Here is a 22,807-nt window from a genome sequence, read left to right on the forward strand (position 1 = left end):
CAGTTATTTTTTAAGTGTGTATGTGTGTTTCCAGAATAACAGCCTGGTTCTCAATCAGTGAAATTGAGGCTGACTTAATCCTCACCTCAACAAAGGAATGAGTTCCAGTTGAAGGAATTATTAATGAAGGAATTGTTTCTAATGCAATTTAAGTTCAGAAAACTAGTATTTGGATAGGGCAGAGAATTTTAACTGATGCCAGGCATTAGAAATCCTTTTTGTATAAGTCTTTGTTAACCATTTAACTGCTTATCACTTCAAAATATCAGGTCTGTGACTGCCCACCTCTGATTATTTTTACTGCTTGGATTTGGCATCTAAATATGTTCTGCTGGAATATTATGGAATCCTTTTTTAAAAGGGAACTTCCTAAGGTCAAAACTATTCCTGAAATTATATACACACATACAATGTCTAATTTGTAACTGTTCATTCTTCTTTTACTTTATTATTGAAACAAAGTTGTTTACAACTGATAAGAATCATACAGCAGACTTGTTTATCTGGTGGGTTTCACCTGGAAAGGTGAACAGGTTTCTCACAACTATATTTATGAGCAACCACTCTAGGATGCTTTTTGCAACCAAACATTTCTCCTCAACCCATGTTCTTTTTCCCTGGTTGTTTTGGGTGGGGATTTTTGCCACCACTGGCAGTTGCATTTATTTCATACTGTATCCCCTCCTTTCACAGAGACAAGGAAAAGGTTGCAGCAGCATCAGAAAACAGGTAATGTTTGCTGTGTTTGATTTATTTCCTGTTAAGAGTGTATCTCCACTTTCTCCATATTGTTCTTACCTCAAAAAACATGAAGTTTGTACACTGCTTGAGCAGATGATGAAAGTAGAGGTTTCAGCTGAGTTAGGCATTTCTTTCTAATGCACTGTGATGTGGGACAGGTGAGGATTGTGTTTCTCATAGCTTACAAACCTGAAAAATAAGTTCTTAATCAAATATTCTTTAAATTGAGTACTGTCAGTTTGTGATGGAGTTTTAAGAACAATTTCCATTTTAAACTTTGTCTAGACTGTTCAAGATGTTTTTAAAATCTAAATAAGATTATCTTTTAAAAACATTTATATGTCAGATCTTGATTGATCCTCAGTGGGTTATGAGGTTCAAACAGCCCCTCTGTAAGTTCTTTCATATTGAGTTGTTTTCTCCCAAAGGATCTCAGAATGTTTTGCAGCTCAGCATAGAAATGTGTTGTTTTCTATTAGTTCATTTATTAAACCCCCAAGGACTGATACACAGGTATTTCTTGAGTGAAGCTGACCACTTGTTTCATGGAGTAAAGAAAGGCCTCTTACTAGTGAGGCCATGAAAAAAATTTTATCCCACTGATTTTCTCCGTCTTGCTGATTCCTGCCTCAGCAATATGCAACGACTTTTTATTTTTGGGGCTTTTTTAAGATTGCTTATGTTTAAACAAAGGTTGCATAGAGTTAATATCTGAGTGCAAGCATTATTTGTTAATAATGACACAAGCAATGGCAACCGGCACTTAAACAGTTGGAAAAAAAGATTTTTATTTTAAAATTAATTATAAAAAAAGAAGGAAATAACCCCCTTGATTCCTGAATATAAATTAAATTGTAAAGAACAAGCAACACATGTTAGCATTCACCAGCAGTTTCATTTGTGTAAAACCTTCTATAGGACCATATAGCTGTTTCACTGAAATCTCCTTTTCTTTTAACTATTATTTTATTTTGCCAGGAACAATTTCTGGTATATGACTGCTGTTATTGTCCTACTATGTTGCCTTAATCTTGTGTGATCTGTCATACCACAGCTTTTCTCCACCTCCATTACCATCACAGCTCTGCTTATTTTGATATTCATAGCAATATGGTTTCCAGATTTAACACAAGGTACCTTTTTTCATTTGTCAAGCCTTTCCTGGTCTTAAGCAGTAATTAACCAATGAACTACCAAGATTATTCATTACTTCATCTGCATTATCATTATGATCTCCTGCTCTGTCTGTGGCTGGAATTCTGTCTCTTCCTCAAAGCCCTGCTATTACCTAGGAAATGCCTCATTTACAAACACCCTTGTAATCTCTGTCACCCAGGCCTACAGGTACCACGCATGTGCCACAGTATGTGACCTCGAGTATTTGGCATCCTCCTAAATCATCCACCAGGGATGCCAACACTGCCAATGCTCAGCCAGTGGCCTCCAAGGGGTCTGTGAGGCTTGGAGCGGGTACAAGCCAGGGGGAGGCTGGTTTTGGCCAGAAAACCCCTCTTGCTTCATCCAGTAACCGAAGGTACACTGTGCCGTGTAACTGCATAACTGACCCGGTTTGGAGCTTTGCAATGGTTTGGTAATAACAACCTCTAACTCCTTCAGATGGAAATGCCCATTGCTTCTAAGGCAGGTGTCCAAGTTCTTCCAGTTCCAGCAACTTCTGGTTCATGTGGGTGATGAATTTTCAGTGGCTCTCATAAGGATCACACCTACAATACAGAGACAAGTCATTAAGCATCTTCAGCAGAGAAACAGCAGCTGATATTTCTGTATTTTCAGTGGATTCCACAAACATTCCCATATTCAAATGTAAAATCCTTCCATATTACAGCTTTCTCTAAACACTTTCTCCAGCACTTTTTTTCTACAAATGCTACAATAACAGATTTTTTTTTTTATATCCATTTTAATTTTTGTTTTCTGTATTTTTGATTCTTTACAAGTCATCTGTTGGAGGATTAGAAACAGAAAAATCTTCATGCATTACATAAAGGAGACTAAGTGCTGTTTTAATAATCCACTCACTGTTATTTGGACAGAAAATCTCAGAACTTAGAACTTTACCGAGAGAAAAAAGTATAATCTGCACTTATATTGTAAATGTTAGAGTGCATTTGTTGCTGTGTTCTCATTACAGTTGTTAACCATTATTATCCTCTTAACTTCTACTGATCTGTGTTCCTTTTCATGAGTGAAAATCAGCTGAGAAGAGATGTGTGTTTGTGTTCATCCACCTAACTTACTTTTATGTTTGTTACTGCAAATATGAAGATGTTTGATTTTTTCAATTTCTTTTAAAATACAAAGTACTGTAAGGATTTAAAGTCTACAAAATGATTGTATTTAAAAACCAACCAACCAACCAAAAAACCCTCTGTAACATGTCATAACAAAGCTTTTGCAATAGATAATCTATTTTATAAAGCAGAACTCACATTTATCAGTTTTTAAAATTCTTCTGCACTTGAGGGACTAAAATGAAAAATCAGACTTAAAAACCAGAAAAGAGGAGAAAAGAAAAAAAGGTTATTGTATTTGCCTAGATAAATAAAATTATTTAAAATTTATAGTTGTTAAACTAAAACCAGTCAAGTTGGTCTTGAGATCTTTCTATAAAACTGTTTTAACAATGTTTTAACAATGCATGTAATTTATGTAACCAAACCACTCTGATTTTTCTGGTTATATCCACTTCACTTATATTTATTCCAATTTCTGGTTCTGATAAATAATATAGTCTACCATGAAGGAAGGTAAGCAAGCCTCTAACATTTTAATCACATAAAAAGAAATATTACAAACACTATGCAAGATAAAATTTGTTTGTATTTCTTTTAAAGTTTAAAAGGTATTCAAATATATTTGCATTTATTTTATTTATATGGGTTTGTTCCATTCTAATCTGTCCATGCCCACACATACAGATAGTTTTTTTATTTTCTTTTCAATATTTATCACTGAATATGTATTTTGATTAACATTTTGGAGATTGTTACAATTAAGTCAGTTGACTGTTTTCTTCTCTTCAAGGTATGAAGTCTTGAGTCTTTTGAAATCTGTAGCAAATTCTCTTTCACATCAGTGCAAATAGACAAAATAGGTGAAATCCTAGTTTGTGTTTAAGACATACATTAAGTTCCATTTTTATGTGCAGCATAGTTTTATTCCTTTCCTGTTTGCCAAATCAAAGATGTGTAAGTATGTAAGATGGAAACTGTGACTCCACAGCTTTTAATGGGGTAATTCTGGTACCTACTGTTGCACAGGGAAAATGTCACAGTATTGAAATTCAGTGACAGATTAGCTGTGATGGATAATATATAGCTACTCTGCTACATAGACTGTGTATTTGATAGTCTACTAGCTAATTGAAAGAATTTACATCATAAAATGAATCAAGATGGAAGAACTCATCTGAATCTGAAATGTATATTATGATGGAAGAACTTCTCCAAAACTGTTGCGAAACTTAGCGTAAGGATTTGAAACCCAGAATTGCAAACTGCATGATTATTTGCAGGAGCTCACTCAGTGTGTACATAATTGTAGATGAAACTCCATAAAGGAGAAAATACTGATTCCCTGCTTTTGTTATGGGCTGCATTCAACTTTGAGGTTTGTGGGTATAACAACCAGCTTCTGTCTCAGCTAATCAAACAAAATATTCAGCTGAATTAAGACACCATCATCTAGACTATTGGGGTATCAAATTCAGAAGAACCAAGCACTCATTCTAGGTCCTGAGGAGTATAACTTGTCAAATCAGTGCTTCTGAGAGAAGCAAAAGAAAATACGAGATAGAATGGCTGAAAGAGAGAAAATTTGCAGAGTGGATGATAAATATGCTTAGGAAAAAAAGCTGAGAGAGAATTTTGAAGGGCTAAGGTTGGCTGAAAAAACAGCTGTAGAACTGTAAGGTTTCTTTTGTTATTTGATACTTGTGTCAGGAGGGAGTGATTTGGGCATTATTTGTACCTTGAGCAAAAGAATCACCGAATTCCATCACCTTGATAGGAGTAATTTGTAAGAACATAGAAGTGTGACAGTATATTTATGAGATAGGTCTAAAGAACTACATCCATTATGTTCCTCGGCCACTGCTCATGGTCAAGACAACTATGTACAGTGATACCCTGATTTTTAAAAAACCTGATAACTTGGCCCCCTTTGTCTGTCTGGAAGAGATGAGCAATTTTTCTCAAATTTGAGTGAGGTGGTGGAATACATTAGTAGTTCAGTAGGTTACTTAAATGGTCACAGGATACAAGACAAGATTATTACCATTCATTTCAATGTATTTGATGAAATTTATCCATGCTCAAAGACTTTGTGACAGGCTCTTCACAGCCATTTCAGTCCTGGGTGCCATATTTCCTGTCACTGGCATCACTGGGAGCAGTACTGAAGTGCTGTTTAACACCTGGGGTAAATTTCAGTCAAGCAGGACCAACATTGCATTGCAGTCTGAACTGCACAGTGGAAAAGGCTGAACAAATGTCTTTTTTTTTCTTCGCATAACTGTGCTTTTCCCTCAGTAACCCAGCCTGCTACTATGTTTGCAGGTTCAAACATAGTAGGTTTTATGCTCTACATGTAAATGCTCGCCTTCTTAAGATGCTTCTTGTTTTATTTAATTGAACTCTTAACTAGTACCCCTATTGAGCATGTCCCGGTGGCTCCCAGTTCTGCTGCTCCTGCACTACACGCTTCAGCACCTCAGCCTGCTGCTGCTGCTCAAAACACAGCCAGCCCGATGACAGCACCAGCCACCACCTCAGTAGTGCAAGAGTCTTTCTCCTCCTCCTTCCAAAGGTAATGCTCCATTGCTTTATACCCCCTCTGGCTTTGGAAATGCTGCATACACATTCTTAACTTAAGAATGTAGTATAAAGAGCTGTAACCTGGTTTAGATGCTTTTATATATTGGGGGGGGAGGGTGTTTTGTTTTGTTTTGTTTTTTTTGGGGGGGGGAAGGGTTGTGGTATGTTGTTCATGTTTGCATAGACTTTGCAAAATAAAACTGCCCTAAAAATGTAACTCCATTTTCAGAAAGCGAGTCTAGGCTTAAAATTAGAAATGTTTTTACACCACTTGTAATAAAACCAAAACAACTCCTCATGATAGTTACAGTGAATGAAGATTCTTTTAATGGTGTTTCTGCACTAGAACAAGAAATGGAAGATTAGAAAATGTCATTTAATCTCATGATTGTGCTTACTGTATCACAGCAGATATCAGTAAAACATGGTGGACATTTGATGATTGACTTGCTCTATAAGTTAATTAATTTCTATTAGATTTATATAATATTTTCTTTCCTAATGAGAATTAGCCTTAGAGGTGAAGTAAGTTTCAAGGACATGCATTCCTAACACTTGTAGCACAGTGGGAGTTACAGTTGTATATTAAAAGCTGTCAGACAGCTTGTGTGGAAATATGTGGGATTTATACAGCTGTCACTTACATTACAGTAATTTTGGAGGTAGTAAGAGTGAATTCTTTTGGTACATAATATTCTTTTATCTTTGGGTTTTGCTACATGAATATTCTGAAAATATGTATATTTTAGCATGCTTAAAAATCCAAGGAAAGCCACACTTCCAGTAATAGAAACTATTTAAAATAATTGAGACCTCAGAGGTACCATATTTTATGTGTGTATAAATGGAATTGGAAATGATGTCTTGGCTCTGCTTCTTGATTAATTTTTGCTAGCTGATTTTGCATTATGTATATATACCAACTAATTAGTTCCTCACTTTGGTCAGATTTTACCTAACCATGACCTACCAGAATGCAGTTGTTTTATTCCAGTGCAAGAAAATCCACCAGTCAGGCAGCAAAGGAGGTTTGAATAAGGTATTATGCTCTAATTCAGAACTGGCTGTGAGGTACTTGCACATGAAATAATGATGAGGTTTAAGTAATTTTTATCCATTGGTTGAAACTGTAGAATGAAGAACATGTATTACCTAGTATCTGCTTCAAACAGAAAAATGCCTCTACTAAACTAATCATTCCAATGACTTCTGTTTTAGATAGGACAATCTTCTGTCTGGGACTGCTTGCATAGTAAAATTTTTATCTTGTATTTAGACTCAAACATCTTCAGATCTTTCAGATAAAAGCATGTATCATTGACAAAGGTCCTGTCTTGTAATATTGTCTTCCTTAGTTACTGATAGAGTCTGGTTTTAAAATTTTTCCATAATGTGTGCATTTTGTCTTGTGTTCTGTAGGAATGTGCTTGGTTGTGCTATTCTGTAAATCTGCAGATGTATGCTACAGAAAACCTGTTCCTGGTAACTATGCAGCAGTCTTCCTGTATTTGAATCCTGCCAGAGCTTGGTTCTGATGACATGATTTGTGTCCCTGTTAAATCATTTTGTTCATGCTTTCATGCTTTTATGTGTCTTCTGCAGAGTTCTTGCAGCCCCCAGCTCTCTTTCCCAGCCTAAGCCTTTCCATGCGCCCAAGAACATGTCATTAGCAGCTTCCACTATTTCATCTGCTATCTCATCTCAGTCTAGGTATATCTGTAAAGCTCTCTTCTTTTAACCTAATTTGTTTTGATTTTGTACTATGCTCTCTGATATGAGGTTTTCAGTTTCTGAAGGGATTGGCTTGGCAGAGACCACTGAAAAGCACGATGTGTTTAAAGCAATAGCCCCTTCCTTATCTTCCATGTGACAACCCAGCTAGGAAACAACCAAGTTTTAGATGTAGGATATGTGACCACAAGGTCCTCTTGGAACAGAGGTATTTTAGCTGGTTGGTTTATGCTGCTTTTGCCATCCTGAAATGAAAATACTTGTCTAGAGACACTGGGTGAGAATGATGGCCCTTTTTTTTTCTTGGTGCAAACACAGGATCGCAGGAATCACTAGAGAGTGCTGCTGTACTGCCTCAATTCCAAGCCTTTTCACTACTTTCATACCATTTTAACAACACTAACAGAGGAAAAAGCAGTAGATCTTATGACTCACTTGAACACAGTCTTCAGAAACAGTGAAAAACTAAATCAGCAGTACATTTGAGACTGTAATTATCCATGTATCTCTTACCATTATATAAAAAATAGTTAGGAATTACCCAAAGGTGATATTTGAAATGGACAAAGTGCACAAGTTTGAGGGCTTCACACCAAGTATAATGGTCCTTCTCAAGAGAATCACAGAACAGTTAAGTGCTTGGCACAGGTAGTACTTAATAGCAGTTTGGTTGGCTTCACATCACTGAAACCAATGCAAAAATGAAATAGCTACTGAACAAAACATCAGAAGAGTTTTCAGTTTTAGGATGTAAACATCTCTGTTCACAGCCATGGGAATTACATAAGGGAAGTAATTCCAGTATGGAGTTGATAAAATATAAGAAATAAAATTAACTGCTGATGAATGGAAGTACACCAGTTGTAAGTTTAATTTCAAGAAGCCTCTTGGACTCAGGTAAGGTTCCTTGCTTTCTAAGCAATCATAACTGTGTATATTTGAGCTTGATTAAACACTGGCAGGCAAAACCTATTATTTCTCCTGAGCTACAGAAAAGACTTGATTTTGGAGTTTCTCTCAGCTGGAGACTGAAATGTCTCCATCAGTCAGAAGATGAAATTAAATGGAAGCTGTGGTGACTGCTCTGGCCAGACAGAGCACATCTATTAATGTTTCATCAGTCTACATCTTAGGGCCCATCTAAATCTTTCATAAGAGCTGTGTTTTCATTCCTGCCTTGGACATCATGGAATCATAGAATGGATTGGGCTAGGAGGGGTCTTAAAGATCATCTAGTTCCATGGGCAGGGACAAGTTAAGCAGCAATTATGCATAATTTACATATAAACAGCTAATAAATTACTACAAAGATAGCCAGTACTTGCTGACACTACTTGCATGTCTGTCATAGAGCTAACCTAATGCTATTTCTTGATTGAGCTTTTTTCCATTTCCCTTAAATTTCATATCCATTTAATGGGAGAAGGGAAGCAGTGTGAGGCCTAGAAACCGTATAAAGTCATTTGTAGTTATGTACCAATATGGACTAATTAGTGTGAAACAAAATTTTAATGAGTAAGGAGGGTAAAAAGATGACCTTGAGGTACTGAGACATTTGAATTGAAAGTAAATTAGTAAATTAGGTTGGCATGGACCATTGCCCCTTTTCCTGCCCCTTTGAAAGGACGTGGGTTGTCTGGGAAGGCTGTGTCTCCATTCTTGAAGGTTTTCAAGACAACACTGGCTAAAACATGGAGCAACCTGGTCTGACCTCAGAGCTGGCCTTGCTTTCAGCAGGTTAGATCAGATTCTTCCGCAGACCTCTTCCAGCCTCAAAGATTTTGTGAAACTATGGAAAAACAGCTGTCCATTTCAGAAAGCAATGCTTTAATCAGACTCCTAAAACCTCTTGCTGGCACCTGGCAATTATTTCAGTCACAGATAAAAGACCTACAGCATATCAGCTTTATACACGACTGCTTTGTCAATGGATGATGCAACTGTGATGCTGTCATCTGCTTCCCACTGTTACCAACAGGAAATGTTACTGTCTTTGCTTCAGCAAGCCTTGGGATATAAGGGCAAATCAGAGACTTGTAGGACCTGTAAAAATTTGGTTCCCTGATAATCAGGTACAATAAACAAACTCTGGTTGGTTGGTTGATTTTGGATGACTGTCTTGCAGCTGGAATAGATTCTTTATCTTGGTGCACTACTTCTATGTTTGTTTTAAAAACTGTTGTGTATTATAGCTAGTGTATTCAAACATAAGGGACTAAAACTGGCTTCTAAATTAATTTATGATTCAAATTTTTGAGCACCTGATAGTTTTAATTTAGAAATCAAGCAGTGCGTTAGCATGCCAAAATACAGACTTAAAAATCCAGTTTCAGCTTGACATATACCAGAGGAGAATTGAGCATTTAATATAATTTCATTTCAAAATAAAATATGGATGACCTTAGTTACAATACTGCAGGATGGGGATATTCTTGGGTGGATGAGGCTGAGATTTTACCACCATTATTCCAGTGTTTGGGTTTTTTTTTCCTTTTAGATGTTTTAAAAAGATTCACCAAGAAAACACAGGAGGATTTCTTGATCAATATCCTTAACTATTTAAATCTGATTTTAAACTTCAGTAGATCCAGTTCTATAGTGACATTGCTTTTGTGAGCATATGCATAACACTTAATATGAGTAAAATCTTCCTTTCTAAACAGGAGTGTTTTTGAAGTAAATCACTAATCTTTACTTGACTGTGTTACTCTTACTTTTACATCTGCAGTGAAATCTGACTTACTGTTACCTGTTCCACTTACAATCTTACTTAAAAGAAGCAAGCATAGCATGAGAGTTTTAATTAAGCTTGAAGCTCTTTAGGGATGGGTTATTCCATCCAGAGGGTTAAAGCAGGGCACCCCATGAGACAGCACTCTGGGAATGCAAAACCAGGAGAAACAGTGGAAAGAGTTACAATTACGGTTCTGAAAGTTAAGTGTAGCTTCTCTGATCCTGAGATTTTAATCCAAGCACTGTGTCCGTGGTAAAGGGAAGAAAAACTCTTCTCCAGAAGTTAGGAAAATAAGTGGCATAAGGCAGACTCCTGGTGATTCTGGGAAATGTGGGCTGTGCTCCTGTGGGATGAGACTGATGTCATGTAGCCCTGCACTGCCCTGCAGACAGGAGCTCAGTTCATTCTGAATCCCCGTGTTTCTCAGATCATACACTGTGCAGGCTTTCAAGTACTTCCTGTATTTGCATAAATGACTCATTTATGTTCTGAAATTACGCTGTTTCCCCAAGAAAAAAAAATCTACCTGTTTACCTAAGACATTGTAACAGTAGAAAGGTTCTGCAAGGCAAAAGTTGAATGGTTTTGCTTCAACTATGCCAGCCTGTCCTTTTTGTGGGGTTGTCCGAGCTGCCTCATAAACTGGGGCACTTCCCTGATCTTTGGCCTCTGGTTCATTTGAGGTTTGCTTTTCAGATTTGATGCAATTTAAACTTCTGACACTGAGAAAAATCCCTCCTATTTATTTTTTTGTGTTAATAAAAATAATTGGAGTTCCACAGTCCAATAACAAGACCAGATGAGAGTGACATATGGAACAATATACTCAGCTCGTTGACTGATGCTACCACTCTTCAGGTTTCACTGTGATTCCCAGCTTAAATAAGAAAACAAAATGTAATGCAATACTCATAGGATTATAAATATGTACATGTTGTTTACTTTAGCACTTAAGAGCACTTCTCATTCATAGGAAATTCATGGTAGGACAAGATATCCCAATCTTCTGTGTATATTTTTTTCAAATACAACTTTTGTCTCATTTTAGTTTCAACCGGCATTCTTCCACCTCCATCAGCTACCAGTCAAAGCAGAGGTATAAAAATGTTTTGTGCAGCTACTCTACCTTAAAAGCACTTAACAAACCAGTTTATTGCTACTAGTAGGCATCTAGTGCAGCGATAACATAAAAACGATCTGCTTAAAAATATTTACTCTTTCTTTTTCTGACAACTAATAGTTTTCAAAGATGGTATTTAATTTGCTGCCTGTCACGTGCCATTGACTGCTACCGATAAATTCAATAAGGTTGCTTTCACTGCTTTTCGAGATGCCAGTGCTTCTTGATCCATTAAAGCATCTTTGATCCTTATGACATCTTTTTATTCTTTCTTAATTTCCTTCTTTCTTTCTAGTTTCTTTATTTTTGGTTCTTTTAATCACATGCTATTTTGTTTTCTTCTATCAGTAGAAATTCTGATGAATCTTTAACTTCACTAAACCCTTAATGACATAGTGTAACAGTTTATTTCTCTTTGACAAACCTTCTTATCTTCCTTACTGTATTTAATATGTTTCATGCACATGTAATAGGGTTCAGTGCTTCTTTTAATTTTGCTGTGATTTTGGTACTATGAATGGGGTGGAGGGATGGGGGGTGTTTTTCTTTTTTTAGCTTCATTTCCCTGAACACAAGGAAATCTGTGGTATGGTTTTACTGTGATACCGCATTTGGGAAACACCTGAATTTTGAATAACCATTTTTCTTCATGTATGTCTAAGTATTACTAATCTGGTTCAGACCTTCTTTATTTATTTTGTGCATTAAGAGAGATTCAGATGAGTCTTTCTAACCATTGGACCTGTGCACCTGGGAGTAGACTTTCCTGACTGGATGACATTTTCAGCTTAAGGCTCTATGACACGTTATTTTAAAATCTTTTAACCCACATTGTAAATATTGGGCACTGAGCTGTCTAGTTTACCCTGAAAAGCAGATTTTAAAACAAGGACAAGTCTTTAGATGGTGTGTTTAGCTGATGGCATTTTGAAAGCTGTGTGTGAAGCCAGTGTGCCCACAGTGTCTGTGTCCCTGTGCTGTGGTAGGAGCAATGGCCTCTGTCCAGTGACCCCGAGCACAGTGCTGTCTTAGGCACCACAGAGGAGGTATCATCAGGAAATAGATGGTAAGAATGAAAAACAAAAAGGTTTACTGTGCTTAGAACAGCTTTGGCAGTTACAAAATCACAGCACAGTTCACAACAGAATTTACAGTGAATACAAACCCACTAAAAGAGTTTATCTTGGAGAGTCCTGTTCACTCATGGTATAGTGGACCCAAATCCAGCCCTAAGCCCTAGACTAGGTACAGAAATAATTAGCTATAGCCATTGTAGCAATAGCTAAGTTTCTAGCTCTTGCTAAATAGACAAAATAAATTAGCCTGAGGCAGCAATGCTATGAATACTAGATCTATAGTAGAAACATTGTCAGAGCAGCAAAAAGCCATGTTGTGAGGACAGGTTTATTTAATTCAAAATTGAAAGTTTCCATCTCTCAGAATGTTTTTTACCTGTACTGGAAGACATCTGCTGGGTTTGCCATGTAAGATTATGAAGTGTTTTCTCCAGATGGCATCTCTTTCCACTGTTAAAGAAAATAAAGTCAAGATGGACCAGTAGTCTGGCAAAGCTTCTTTCCATGTGCTGAGAGATGTTTTCCTATAGACAAACCCATTATGGAAATAACTCCTAAACTGTCAGCACAAATAGACAGGGATCTGGTTCATAGGGAGAGTGAAACTGAAGGGAAAAAGAAAGCAAAACTATGTTTTCAGGGTGAGTAAGAACGATGTTCTGTAGTGAGTAGGTTTTTGTTACTGCAACTGCTACTGTTGCTTCCCTTCTTGTACTTCTTTATTCTCTCTTGCTTGCTTTAATTGTGATGGTCTTCTATCAGTCTATGAAGCACAAACACTACAAACAGAATAATCCCAAGTAACTGGCAGATAGAAGTGGCCTATTTTTTAATGTGTTACTGTAGTCAAACTGAGAATCACCATCTAAGCCATAAAATAGAGAAAAACTGTTTCTTACTGGTGTTTGGAATCCTGAGCGAGTGTTTTTATTCTAGGAATGCAATGAAGTGCATCATAATATTACATATCATATCTTTTTTCTGTAGGGTGAATCTGAACATCAAGAAGATTAATGTAAATATTGGCTTCAGTCTAAACAGGGAAAAGAGTTCATTTAAGAAAAATTTTTAAAGGTCACTACAATATTTTTAAAAGAGTATAACAGTATATAAACACTAATTAGCATTTGTAGTAATAGTAGTAATTGTGCTGGGCAAGTATATTTTTAATTCCAGATATTCCTCATTGATTTATCTTAGACAAGACCAGGCCTTTTTGTTTGCAGAGGAACAGAAAATACAAACTTTGTATGCAGCTTTCTGAAGTCTGATCCCATGTTAAACTGAGAGTTTCAAATTTGTCATATTCCCTCAGCAAGCTATTTTCTGTAACAACAACTACAAACTTGCTATTACTTAAAATCCTTATTTGACTAATTTTTCTTTCCAAAGAATTGTCCAAGCCTTCCTTAGCAATGCTAAAGACTGATGAATCTCACAGCATTCTCTCTGTAGTTCTCACAGAAGATTCCTCTTCGAGTGCTCTGGATGCTGCCAGATCTGTTACTTCATGACCAGAAACTTTTGCTGTTTGTAAAGTTGTTCACACCTACATTTTGCTTTTAGAAACACAACCCAGTCATATACACCAATGCCAGTTTCTGGAAGCTACAGTGAAAGTCCTGCTCCTTCTGCTGCTTCAAAAATGAGAGTTGTTACTACTGCCAGCATAAAGCCCTCTGTCTACCAGCCAGGTAAGGAACTTTCAAAGTATTGAAAAGATTTGGAAAAAAAATGCTCACACATTTCTTTTAGAAAAAGAAAATGTCAAGAGCAGGCATTTTGGACACAGACGTATCAGAAAATATTTCTATACATGGCACTAAATGTTGCTAGTTTTGCCTCAGGTTATTTGAAGATTAAGGATTACATTGTATTTGTATTCTGCTTCAGAGTTAAAACGTGGAACAAACAGAGGGAAAAATAAAAGCAAGGGAAAAGTCTAATAAAGAATGTGTAGCCTGATTTTTCAGAAGAAATACATTTGAAAAATAACACAGTGTACCCAATTAGAAGCCCAGTGACACCAGAGAATTGATAAAATAGCTAAAGAATGCACAGTTCAGGAAGGAGGTAAAATAAGTGGAGTTTGCTTGAGTAGGATATATTTTCAAAATAGATAAGATATATACTGAACTTCTCAAACTTAGGCTTACATTTGAAATGAAGAATGAGGTATTAAAGCACTTCATAATGCTATTCAATTTCTCAGAGATCTAGTAACTGAAGGAATATATTTGGTTATTCATTCATTTGGAAAATATGCTCCTTGATATTATTTGAATTCCCTTGGTATTAACGTGTTACAAATGGACTGAACTTCTAAAACCATTGATGACCAAAATGTGAACCTTCAAACTGGATGAGTTAAATGAGGCAGCAATATAAATCTAAGTGTAGTTCTGTTTCAAATTAAGGTTTTTCTGATCTTGGCAAGAGAATTAAAAAATTGATTTATATCTTTACAGTCAAATAAATATGAAAAGGCCAAGAATTCTAACAGTCTTAAACTCTGTCTTCTGTAATGTTCTATTTCTGGATCTACTGAAATTAAACAAACATAGGAATTTTAGTTAGACATGAAGCAGACAGACAAATCAATTGATCTTTATATTTGAGACATAAAGGTAGAAAAAGTCAAGTCAGAGCTCTCATGAGCTATATATGGGTCTCAAAGTAAATAAACCTTCAGCTTCTCCTCATTTGCTTTTGGTTAATGCATCAGTGTATACCATGTTCTCACTCAAGGCAAATGCTATTATTTTTGACTTGAAAAGATGATGACAGCAGGTTTATTTCTATAATGCAGAAGAGAGCAAACTGCAGCAAGTCAAAATACCTCCTGAATACACTGACTGATGTTAAGCCCTGTGCTCATTTGGGGAGGTATAAACTCCAGTTCAATATACAAACCTGCTGCAGAAATACATCTATTTCCAGTCATTGGCTGGATCTGGTAAAGTCAAAGCTGGCTGTTGGATTCAACTTGGATTAAGAGGAAAGACTTTTGTTTTCTCCTCGGTTGGGTGTCTTCTTTGCAATTCCTTACATTGCTGGTTTTCCTTTGCAATTCCTTATGTTGCTGCTTTTGAGCCTCATTGCCTCAATAAAGGCTTAAATAGTTGGCAGAGAAAGAAAAAGTCCCCCTTTACTGTTTAGAGTTTGAAATATCCCGTAAGGGATTCTAAAATACCTTCATAATTGAACCCTAAAGTGACTCAGGTACAAGAGAAACTCCAGACAGAGATTTTAGTGAAGATGTTTGGTTTTTGTTTTGGTACCTTTTTAAAGGGTTGTATATTTGATGTAGTAGTACTTCAGAGTGGTTTTGGAACATGAGCTGGCCTCGAAGACAGTTGCAGTCCTGAGCAAATAGGAAATTGCTGCTTGGGAAGAAATGGAGGAAATGGCATTTCCTGTCGCAGATGGGAAAATCAATAGTACTTAGAAACAAACCACCAAGATAGTTATAAAACTTCTCACCCAACTTTGTCATTGACTGGCTTCCCTTGGAAGTGTGGGGCAGAAACTTCCAGATTAATAAACAGGCTCATATATCAAATATAGAGACACCTGAATCAGTCACTGAGAGGATTTACAAGGCTATTTTCATCTGTCAGATTGAAAAAAAAACCAAACAAACTGAAACAAGTCTCAAAATGAAACTGCATTGTTGAGTATGTGGCTCAGATGGAATTTATCACACAGTCTACACTTTCCCTTAGCTAACTCAGGTGGGAAATTTTCTGCTGCTAAAGATCTTTAGTTTTTTCCAACAGGGAAAGCTGTGAACTCTGAAATCTTCTCCCTAAATTTCATAACCCAATTTTTAAAAGGAGCATAGACTTCTCTTCTGAACAAGGTCCACTAGATGGCAGAACATACCTGGGTATTCCTTTCCCGTAGGCTTTCCCAGACTAGGATAGCCTTTCACATATCCCAAGTAACTCCAACACCAGTTCTTTACCACGAAGTAACGTGATACCTAAATGTAAGAAAGCAGATCTTTCCTTTTAAATCCCGAAGTCCATCTGGGCCTGCTTGTGTATGCAAAATTGGTCAAGCATAAAGGCCTGATCTACTCTTTTAGGAATTGGCAGAAAGATTCCCACAGTTCTTAATGAACTTTACATTGTCTCCTAAGCATCTTCAATATTAAAACAGCATCTTCCACACCATTATTTCATTTTTAGTTCCCCTGAGTAAGAATAGTGTCCCCCTATAAAACATCATCTGTACCAGTATATGGGAAAACTTTGGGCTTCAAGGATGTGGCCACTAAGTGTAGAACAAGCCAAATCAGTTGTGGTTATTAATTTCATTTGTTACTGAAAACACTAAAGAATAGCACTTATGTGATCCACTAACAAAGGAAAAAAAAAGAAAAAATATTCTCACAGTGCAAGTCAGTGTGTGACCAAAGCATTTGAGACTATAAATCTTTGCTTTACTAAATGAATAAAGTAATGTGCCTTTTTGTCTGGAGAGAAAATAACCATTGACCATAAATGAAGAGCTGAGGGGGAGAATTCCACATTCCCCAGAAGCAAGGAATTGGCTTGTTCCTATTGCTGTTGAGAGAGACCTCTTCTCCTGTCATTCTCTCAGGATAACAATAAGGCCTTTCGTTCTTTCCTGCTCTAAGAGAATGTGAGGGCTGAGAGGAACAAGGTGATAGAGGCCATGTTACTGAATTATTTGAAGTATTCATTTTTTAACAGTTAATGGTCAACTCATACAATGCTGTTATTTTGTGAATATATTCTCTGATATACTTAATCTCAGTACTTTTTTAGTACTTTTTTAGCAGCCCCTTTTTTTCTGCTGCGTGTATGTTGGAAGACTTTTTGAAATACATAAACGTTCAAGGTGAATGCATATGGCAGTAGCTACTAAGACAAAAGAGTTGTTCATATAAGCTTAGGGATGTAGTTCTAAGAAAGTAAGATAATTCCCTTTTAATAACAGTTGCTGAAATCTCCAAGGTAGTGAAATCTTTCTAATACATTGCAGTGGTACTATTTTGAAGCAATAGTAATTGCAGCTTGTTCACAGGGGGAAAATGTATTGTAATAAATCAAGCCTGTAAAATTAGATTATAACAGCTGAAAAGAGAACTCAGAGCAGAAGCAAACACCCAACATTTGTCATTTTGCAATAATTCCTCTGGTACTTCTTTTTAGTAACTGGGGGAAAAAATCCTCTTTTGTTGTTTTATTTTACTTTCCTTTATTCTGTTTCTTTATTTTACTGCAGCAAATAGAAAAGGTAGGGTGAAAAAAGTAGCAGATAGAGAGAATGTAGTGAAGTAAGCTAGATGTCACCTTACTTAATTAGAGCACCTCATAGGTGGGAGCCTTTTGAACTCACCAATTAGAGATGAAATATTAACTTCTAGTTTTGCCTATCTTAATACCGTAATACGTAAATAGCAACAGCCTCAGGATCTAAAGAGATTGCATATAAACTCTGTTCTGAAATCTTTAAATACTGTTTACCATTTCCAAGTTTAAAAAAAAAAAAGCCTCAAGCTAAGGTGGGATACAGTTTCATGAAGCAGAAACACTGTTGATGCTGTACCATAAGAAATTTTTATCAAGAAAATGCACTAGATTCAACTCTGACCTCAATAAAAAGGTCCCAAGGATGATCACAGTGGGTTGATACATATGCATTTTAAGCACCTGCAAATTGCCAATAATCAGTGTAAGTTATTATGTGGCAGGGTGTGGGTTAAGGGATGGGATGGGTGTTAAGTCGAACATAATCTTCTCACCACCTAATTATTCAGAAAGATCCATGTTACATTCAGAATCCTCTTGGCTGAAATACCTTTCTACCTGCAAGCCCCTTAAACCTGTACATGTTGTATTTGGTCATTTTCTTGGTGCTGGGATCTACTGTGCAGAATGTTTGCCTAGACTGCTGAAGAACTGGCTTCTGTTCCCAAATCTGTGCTCTCTCATTTGGGCAAAACACTTCCTCTCTCCAAGCTTCTTTTCAGTCATTCACTTTGTTTTCCTTGCAAAGGGAAACTGCTTTTAGTGCTCCTGTACTTGGCAAAGTGAGCCTGTTTCTTGGGCAGTAACTTCAGTCCTACATAATGCAAGATCTGACGTTTTGAAAAGAGCAGGGCAGTGGGAAAACTTGTTGGTATGTGCAGGCCCTGGTTCCTGCTTATTTTAATGTGATAAAGCTCCACCCAAGATTAGAGCCTGGTGCACACAAACACGGAGACAGACTGCACTGAAGGTTTTATGTGCTAGGCAAAGGGTGGAAGAGAGAAAGGATGATATTCCATTTTACACACAGGAACTGAGGCGCAGAGGCACTTTGCTTTGCTCAAAGTTATACAGGAAGTTTGTGGCAGAGCCAAGGACTGAGCTGAGATCAGTCATAACCGCAAGTCTGGCCTTCCTCTAAGTGCTGTCGGCTTTATCTTGCTGGTCATGTGAGCTGAATTGGCTCCCTCAGTATTGCTTCCAGTGCTCTCTATCTCTGTATTCCTTGTGGGAGCCTGTTTTTCTTCAAAAACCTAGGAATAAGCCTACAAATGATAGATAACAGTGAAATCTGTAGAAAACGTTGTGTTTTAATTAATATAGTGAGATCAAAAGCTAAGCATAACTTATTGAAATTCTCGAGAATTCCATCTAAAACTTTACTGTATTACCTGGCTTTTCTATTTTTAACCTGTCTTAAACAGAATATACGTCAGTCTTTGAAATTATCACAGAATTGTCATATCCATTCCTACTAGAAAATGAAGAGATGATCTTGACAATGGTCTCCATAAAATCTGTAAAAGCCAGTAAGCAGTGATTTCTGTAATGCATGTGGATTAAAAGTCAGTGATTGTGCTGGTACCTTTGGCTTTAGCCCAGAATAAATGAGCAACAGTGGGACAGGCCATAATTAAGTATCATCTGAAGCTTTTATTGTATATGTGTCATGGAGTATCCTCTGGTAAGTGTTGCTGAATTGACATTAGAAGAAAAAGACTTTAAAATCCTTCTTGGTTTCTTTTGGGATACTTAAAACAGCGCCAGCACCAGTTCATTCCTACACCCCTGCCAACACGGAGCCTGCGAGTCGCCCTCCCTGGGTAACAGATGACTCCTTTTCCCAGAAATTTGCACCTGGAAAATCCACCACCACTGTCACAAAGCACATCCTACCAAGGGGTGCTCCAGTGCCATCTCCTGCCTCAATTTCTACTTACCCGTCTCCAGTTTCAACTTCTTCCCAGCCCCCTGCATTAGCCCGGGGAACAGTTCAGAGGGCGGAGCGTTTTCCAGCCAGCAGCCGAACTCCTCTCTGTGGGCACTGTAACAGCATCATTCGGTAAGGTCATGGGCCTTTGAAGAGGGATGAAGCATGAAAAAAAGTATTAGAGAGACTGGTTATTGTACATTAATGTACAGTACCAGAGCCTAAGACTCTGTTAAATTACCCAGCAGGGATGTCTGTTGTCTGCTTCATTAATTTAGCATTTCCAGAGCTCATTTTGTTGTTGTGTGGTTCACTTTTTATCACTGCAAAGTTATACATGCTAATTGTTTGGCTCTTGGATGCTGCAGCAAATCACTGCTTGTTTTTAAACAGGTTTCTGGTCCTAAGGTAATCCTTTGAAGGAGGTTCATGCAACTTCATTGGGAGAGTTGGGGGGCTGGGGGCAGAGGGATCGTGGAGGGAAAAGGAACAAGGCATCATTTTGGAACAGCAGCCAAATGTAATTGTTGCTTTTGTGTCTGGAGAAAGATAATGCCTATACTCTATTACCAGTGATTCATAGCATGCCTCTCCCTTCTCCTCTCCCAGTTCATTCTGCTGGACCAGTGCCTACTGTTAGCCTGTGCACTGCTATCCAACTTTAGGTAATCCATGTTTAATGGCAGTCTTCCCCACTAAAAGGAGCTGGTTTGGTGATGTGGAACTGCTGATTATTGCCTTTTATATAATCTGAAATGGAAATATTCCAGTAATAATCAGTGTATCTAACTAGAATCACCAGAGTCAATCACCAAAATGAATTAAATGTGTTTTCCACATAATGAAACAGCAAGTTGTCACCTGATAGTCTGACATTTCTAGAACATGCCACATGCAGTGCTCTCAGAAGGAAAGAAAGCAGGAGACTTTAGGAGCTGTTGTGAGGTTTGGGTGTGCAAGGCTGGAAATTTGCCTGTTATTTCATGCTTCAAATAGTAGCATTATCTTCTGTGCCTTTGGCCTTTTACTCTGGTCTTTGCATCTGCTTGCAAAGACCACTCACAGCTACGCAGATATGAAAACAATTGATTTTTCCAACAGTTGTCTGTAAATGCAGTGTATGGGACCAAACAATAATGAAATGTTTTAACCAATTAGCAGTGTGTTTTGATTAATGGTCTTGAAAAAGACCACTTCTGTTCAGGCTTCTGAATGTTGTTTTAATACGTATCTCGTGGTTCAAGTAGCTTCTTACGCTTGTACATGGGTGTCTGACAAAGTGGGTTTGCAGTCAGGGTCATTAAATCTTTTTTTTTGCAATACAAATAAGATCATTATGATTGTTTCCAGAGGTCCTTTCCTGGTAGCCATGGGTCGCTCTTGGCACCCAGAAGAATTCAATTGTGCTTACTGCAAGACATCCTTGGCTGATATGTGCTTTGTGGAGGAGCAGAATAGTGTGTACTGTGAGCGCTGCTATGAACAGTTCTTTGCACCAACCTGTGCCCGATGCCACACTAAGATTATGGGGGTAAGAGAACAAGATTAACCCTTTCTGCAACTGCATGAATCCCTGAAATAGTGAACTAGTTTAGACTGTAAGCAGTCAATGTAGATGTTTTATTATTTCGTCCTTTTAAGATTTATTTCCCAGCTTGTTGAATATTTCAGAATGAGAAACCTATTACTTTATAATAATTTTTATCCATCTGAAGTCTTGGATATTTCTGTACCTTATTGAGCTCAAAGACAGAATACGTAATCCAGTTACCATCTCACTGAGTGTAAAATAAGTAGCACTTTCTGGATAGTATTTTGCTATCTGATACATATTATCTTACTTTTATCTTTCTGTTCCTTATATTTATAATAGAGACTTGAACTGCATTTTTATTTCTTACACGGGATTTAGTCAAAATTTCAGTGGAGAAATCAGTGATGTTGAGAAGAGGCCCACTGCTCTTGCTGCACCTCACTGGTAGTTAGCAGCACAGCTGTTGAGGAATTCTGCTGGCTTCTTACAGTTAAGGAAATACAGAATAGATACAAAGATCTGAATTCCACAAAGGCAAAAATACATGCCACTTTTGTCTTAAAGGACTCGTGTACAAGTGAATGTACAATTTCATTTGCTCTCCACATACCTTAGATGGTAGTGAGGTTGGAATACCATCAATAATTTTCGCAGTGTTTTTATGCATGCAGTAGTAGTGAATGTATGACATGGTCCTCTCAAATAAAGAAGCAAGGAGTCCCACACTGGTTTTCCACTGCTTCGCTGCCACCATTTGACATCTGTCTTAATGTTGGCATTACAGATGCTCTTCTCTGCAACTGCCAATTAGGGGTGGCAGCATCAGACATTGATGGTGAAGCTCTGGCTCCAACCAAGTCTCGTTTGCTGCTGCGGCAGAAGTAGTAATTTATAGCAGAGTGCTGACTTAACCTACCTAATGAATGCTGGCACAAATCAGTTTCCCATTATGGATTTTCATCAGGAAAATAGCAAAGATGCCAGCTGCCTCTATTTATATTAATAAGATTTCTCAAGCTATTTTTGCTTCTTACCTCACTGAGGTTCATAAATGGATCCAAACCTATTTATCAGCGATAGTTGTTTTGCAAACAGTATCAGAAGTTAATGAATCCCAAATGGTGATTCTCTAATGAGATATATGGCAAATCTAAATTAGACTATTTTGTCTATTCACTCAATTGAAAGCATGGAAGAGGACTTCATTTTGTCATAATCAATGGACATTAAAAACAATCTTTAAAAGAGAATCAAAGTCTATGTGTATAATTGGAAGCAACATAAAATAGGATCTAGATTCTCAGCTGGTATAAATCAATGCTGTTTCACTGAAGTTAATGAAGTTAATTTACACCAGTTATGCAGCTGGCCCTTTGAAATCTGGACTGTTTGACAGAGATACACAGTCGTCATCCTGGGTACATGTAAGATTGACAAGTTAGCAAGTAGCTGTGCATCAGAGCCCAGTACAGCAGCTTTTGGACTTGGATGACTTATGTATCACAAAAGAATGAAGCAGTAATAGAGATTTCTCCATACTGGACAGAAGTAAGCTGATGAAATCTAGATGTGCTCATCTTAAGAGAACATCAGTTGCACAGAATTAGGGTTTTTTGTGATAAACACATGACCTAGGAACAGACATGCAGATTCATTATTAGTAATCACATAAATTAAAAGAACCTTTCCTTTTTTTAAAAGATTTTCAGTTTGTGAATCATTCTTGTAAGAAGTGTAAAGAAATTACTACATAATCTAGATTATTTTGAAACAACAGACTTACACCACTTACTCTTGGTCTTAGAAAAACTAAAATTGATTTAA

General features: G+C 37.2%; 1 protein-coding gene across 12 annotated transcripts in view; it reads left to right on the forward strand.

Moving 5' to 3' along the window:
* Nucleotides 1-22,807, forward strand: part of LDB3 (LIM domain binding 3) — a 116,280-nt gene that overhangs the window by 85,761 nt on the left and 7,712 nt on the right. For 5 of the 12 annotated variants that reach the window (XM_069019142.1, XM_069019139.1, XM_069019145.1 and 2 more), the window contains 8 exons: nt 694-729; nt 2,078-2,275; nt 5,407-5,568; nt 7,179-7,286; nt 11,090-11,137; nt 13,804-13,931; nt 19,281-19,581; nt 20,800-20,980. In XM_069019142.1, coding sequence (XP_068875243.1) covers nt 694-729; nt 2,078-2,275; nt 5,407-5,568; nt 7,179-7,286; nt 11,090-11,137; nt 13,804-13,931; nt 19,281-19,581; nt 20,800-20,980 — 1,162 coding nt within the window. The remainder of the gene's footprint in view (nt 1-693; nt 730-2,077; nt 2,276-5,406; nt 5,569-7,178; nt 7,287-11,089; nt 11,138-13,803; nt 13,932-19,280; nt 19,582-20,799; nt 20,981-22,807) is intronic. The other 7 variants (XM_069019144.1, XM_069019147.1, XM_069019146.1 and 4 more) reach the window with 5 other exon arrangements.

Source organism: Aphelocoma coerulescens, chromosome 6, assembly GCF_041296385.1.
Source record: "Aphelocoma coerulescens isolate FSJ_1873_10779 chromosome 6, UR_Acoe_1.0, whole genome shotgun sequence".
In the NCBI taxonomy this organism is placed as follows: domain Eukaryota; kingdom Metazoa; phylum Chordata; class Aves; order Passeriformes; family Corvidae; genus Aphelocoma; species Aphelocoma coerulescens.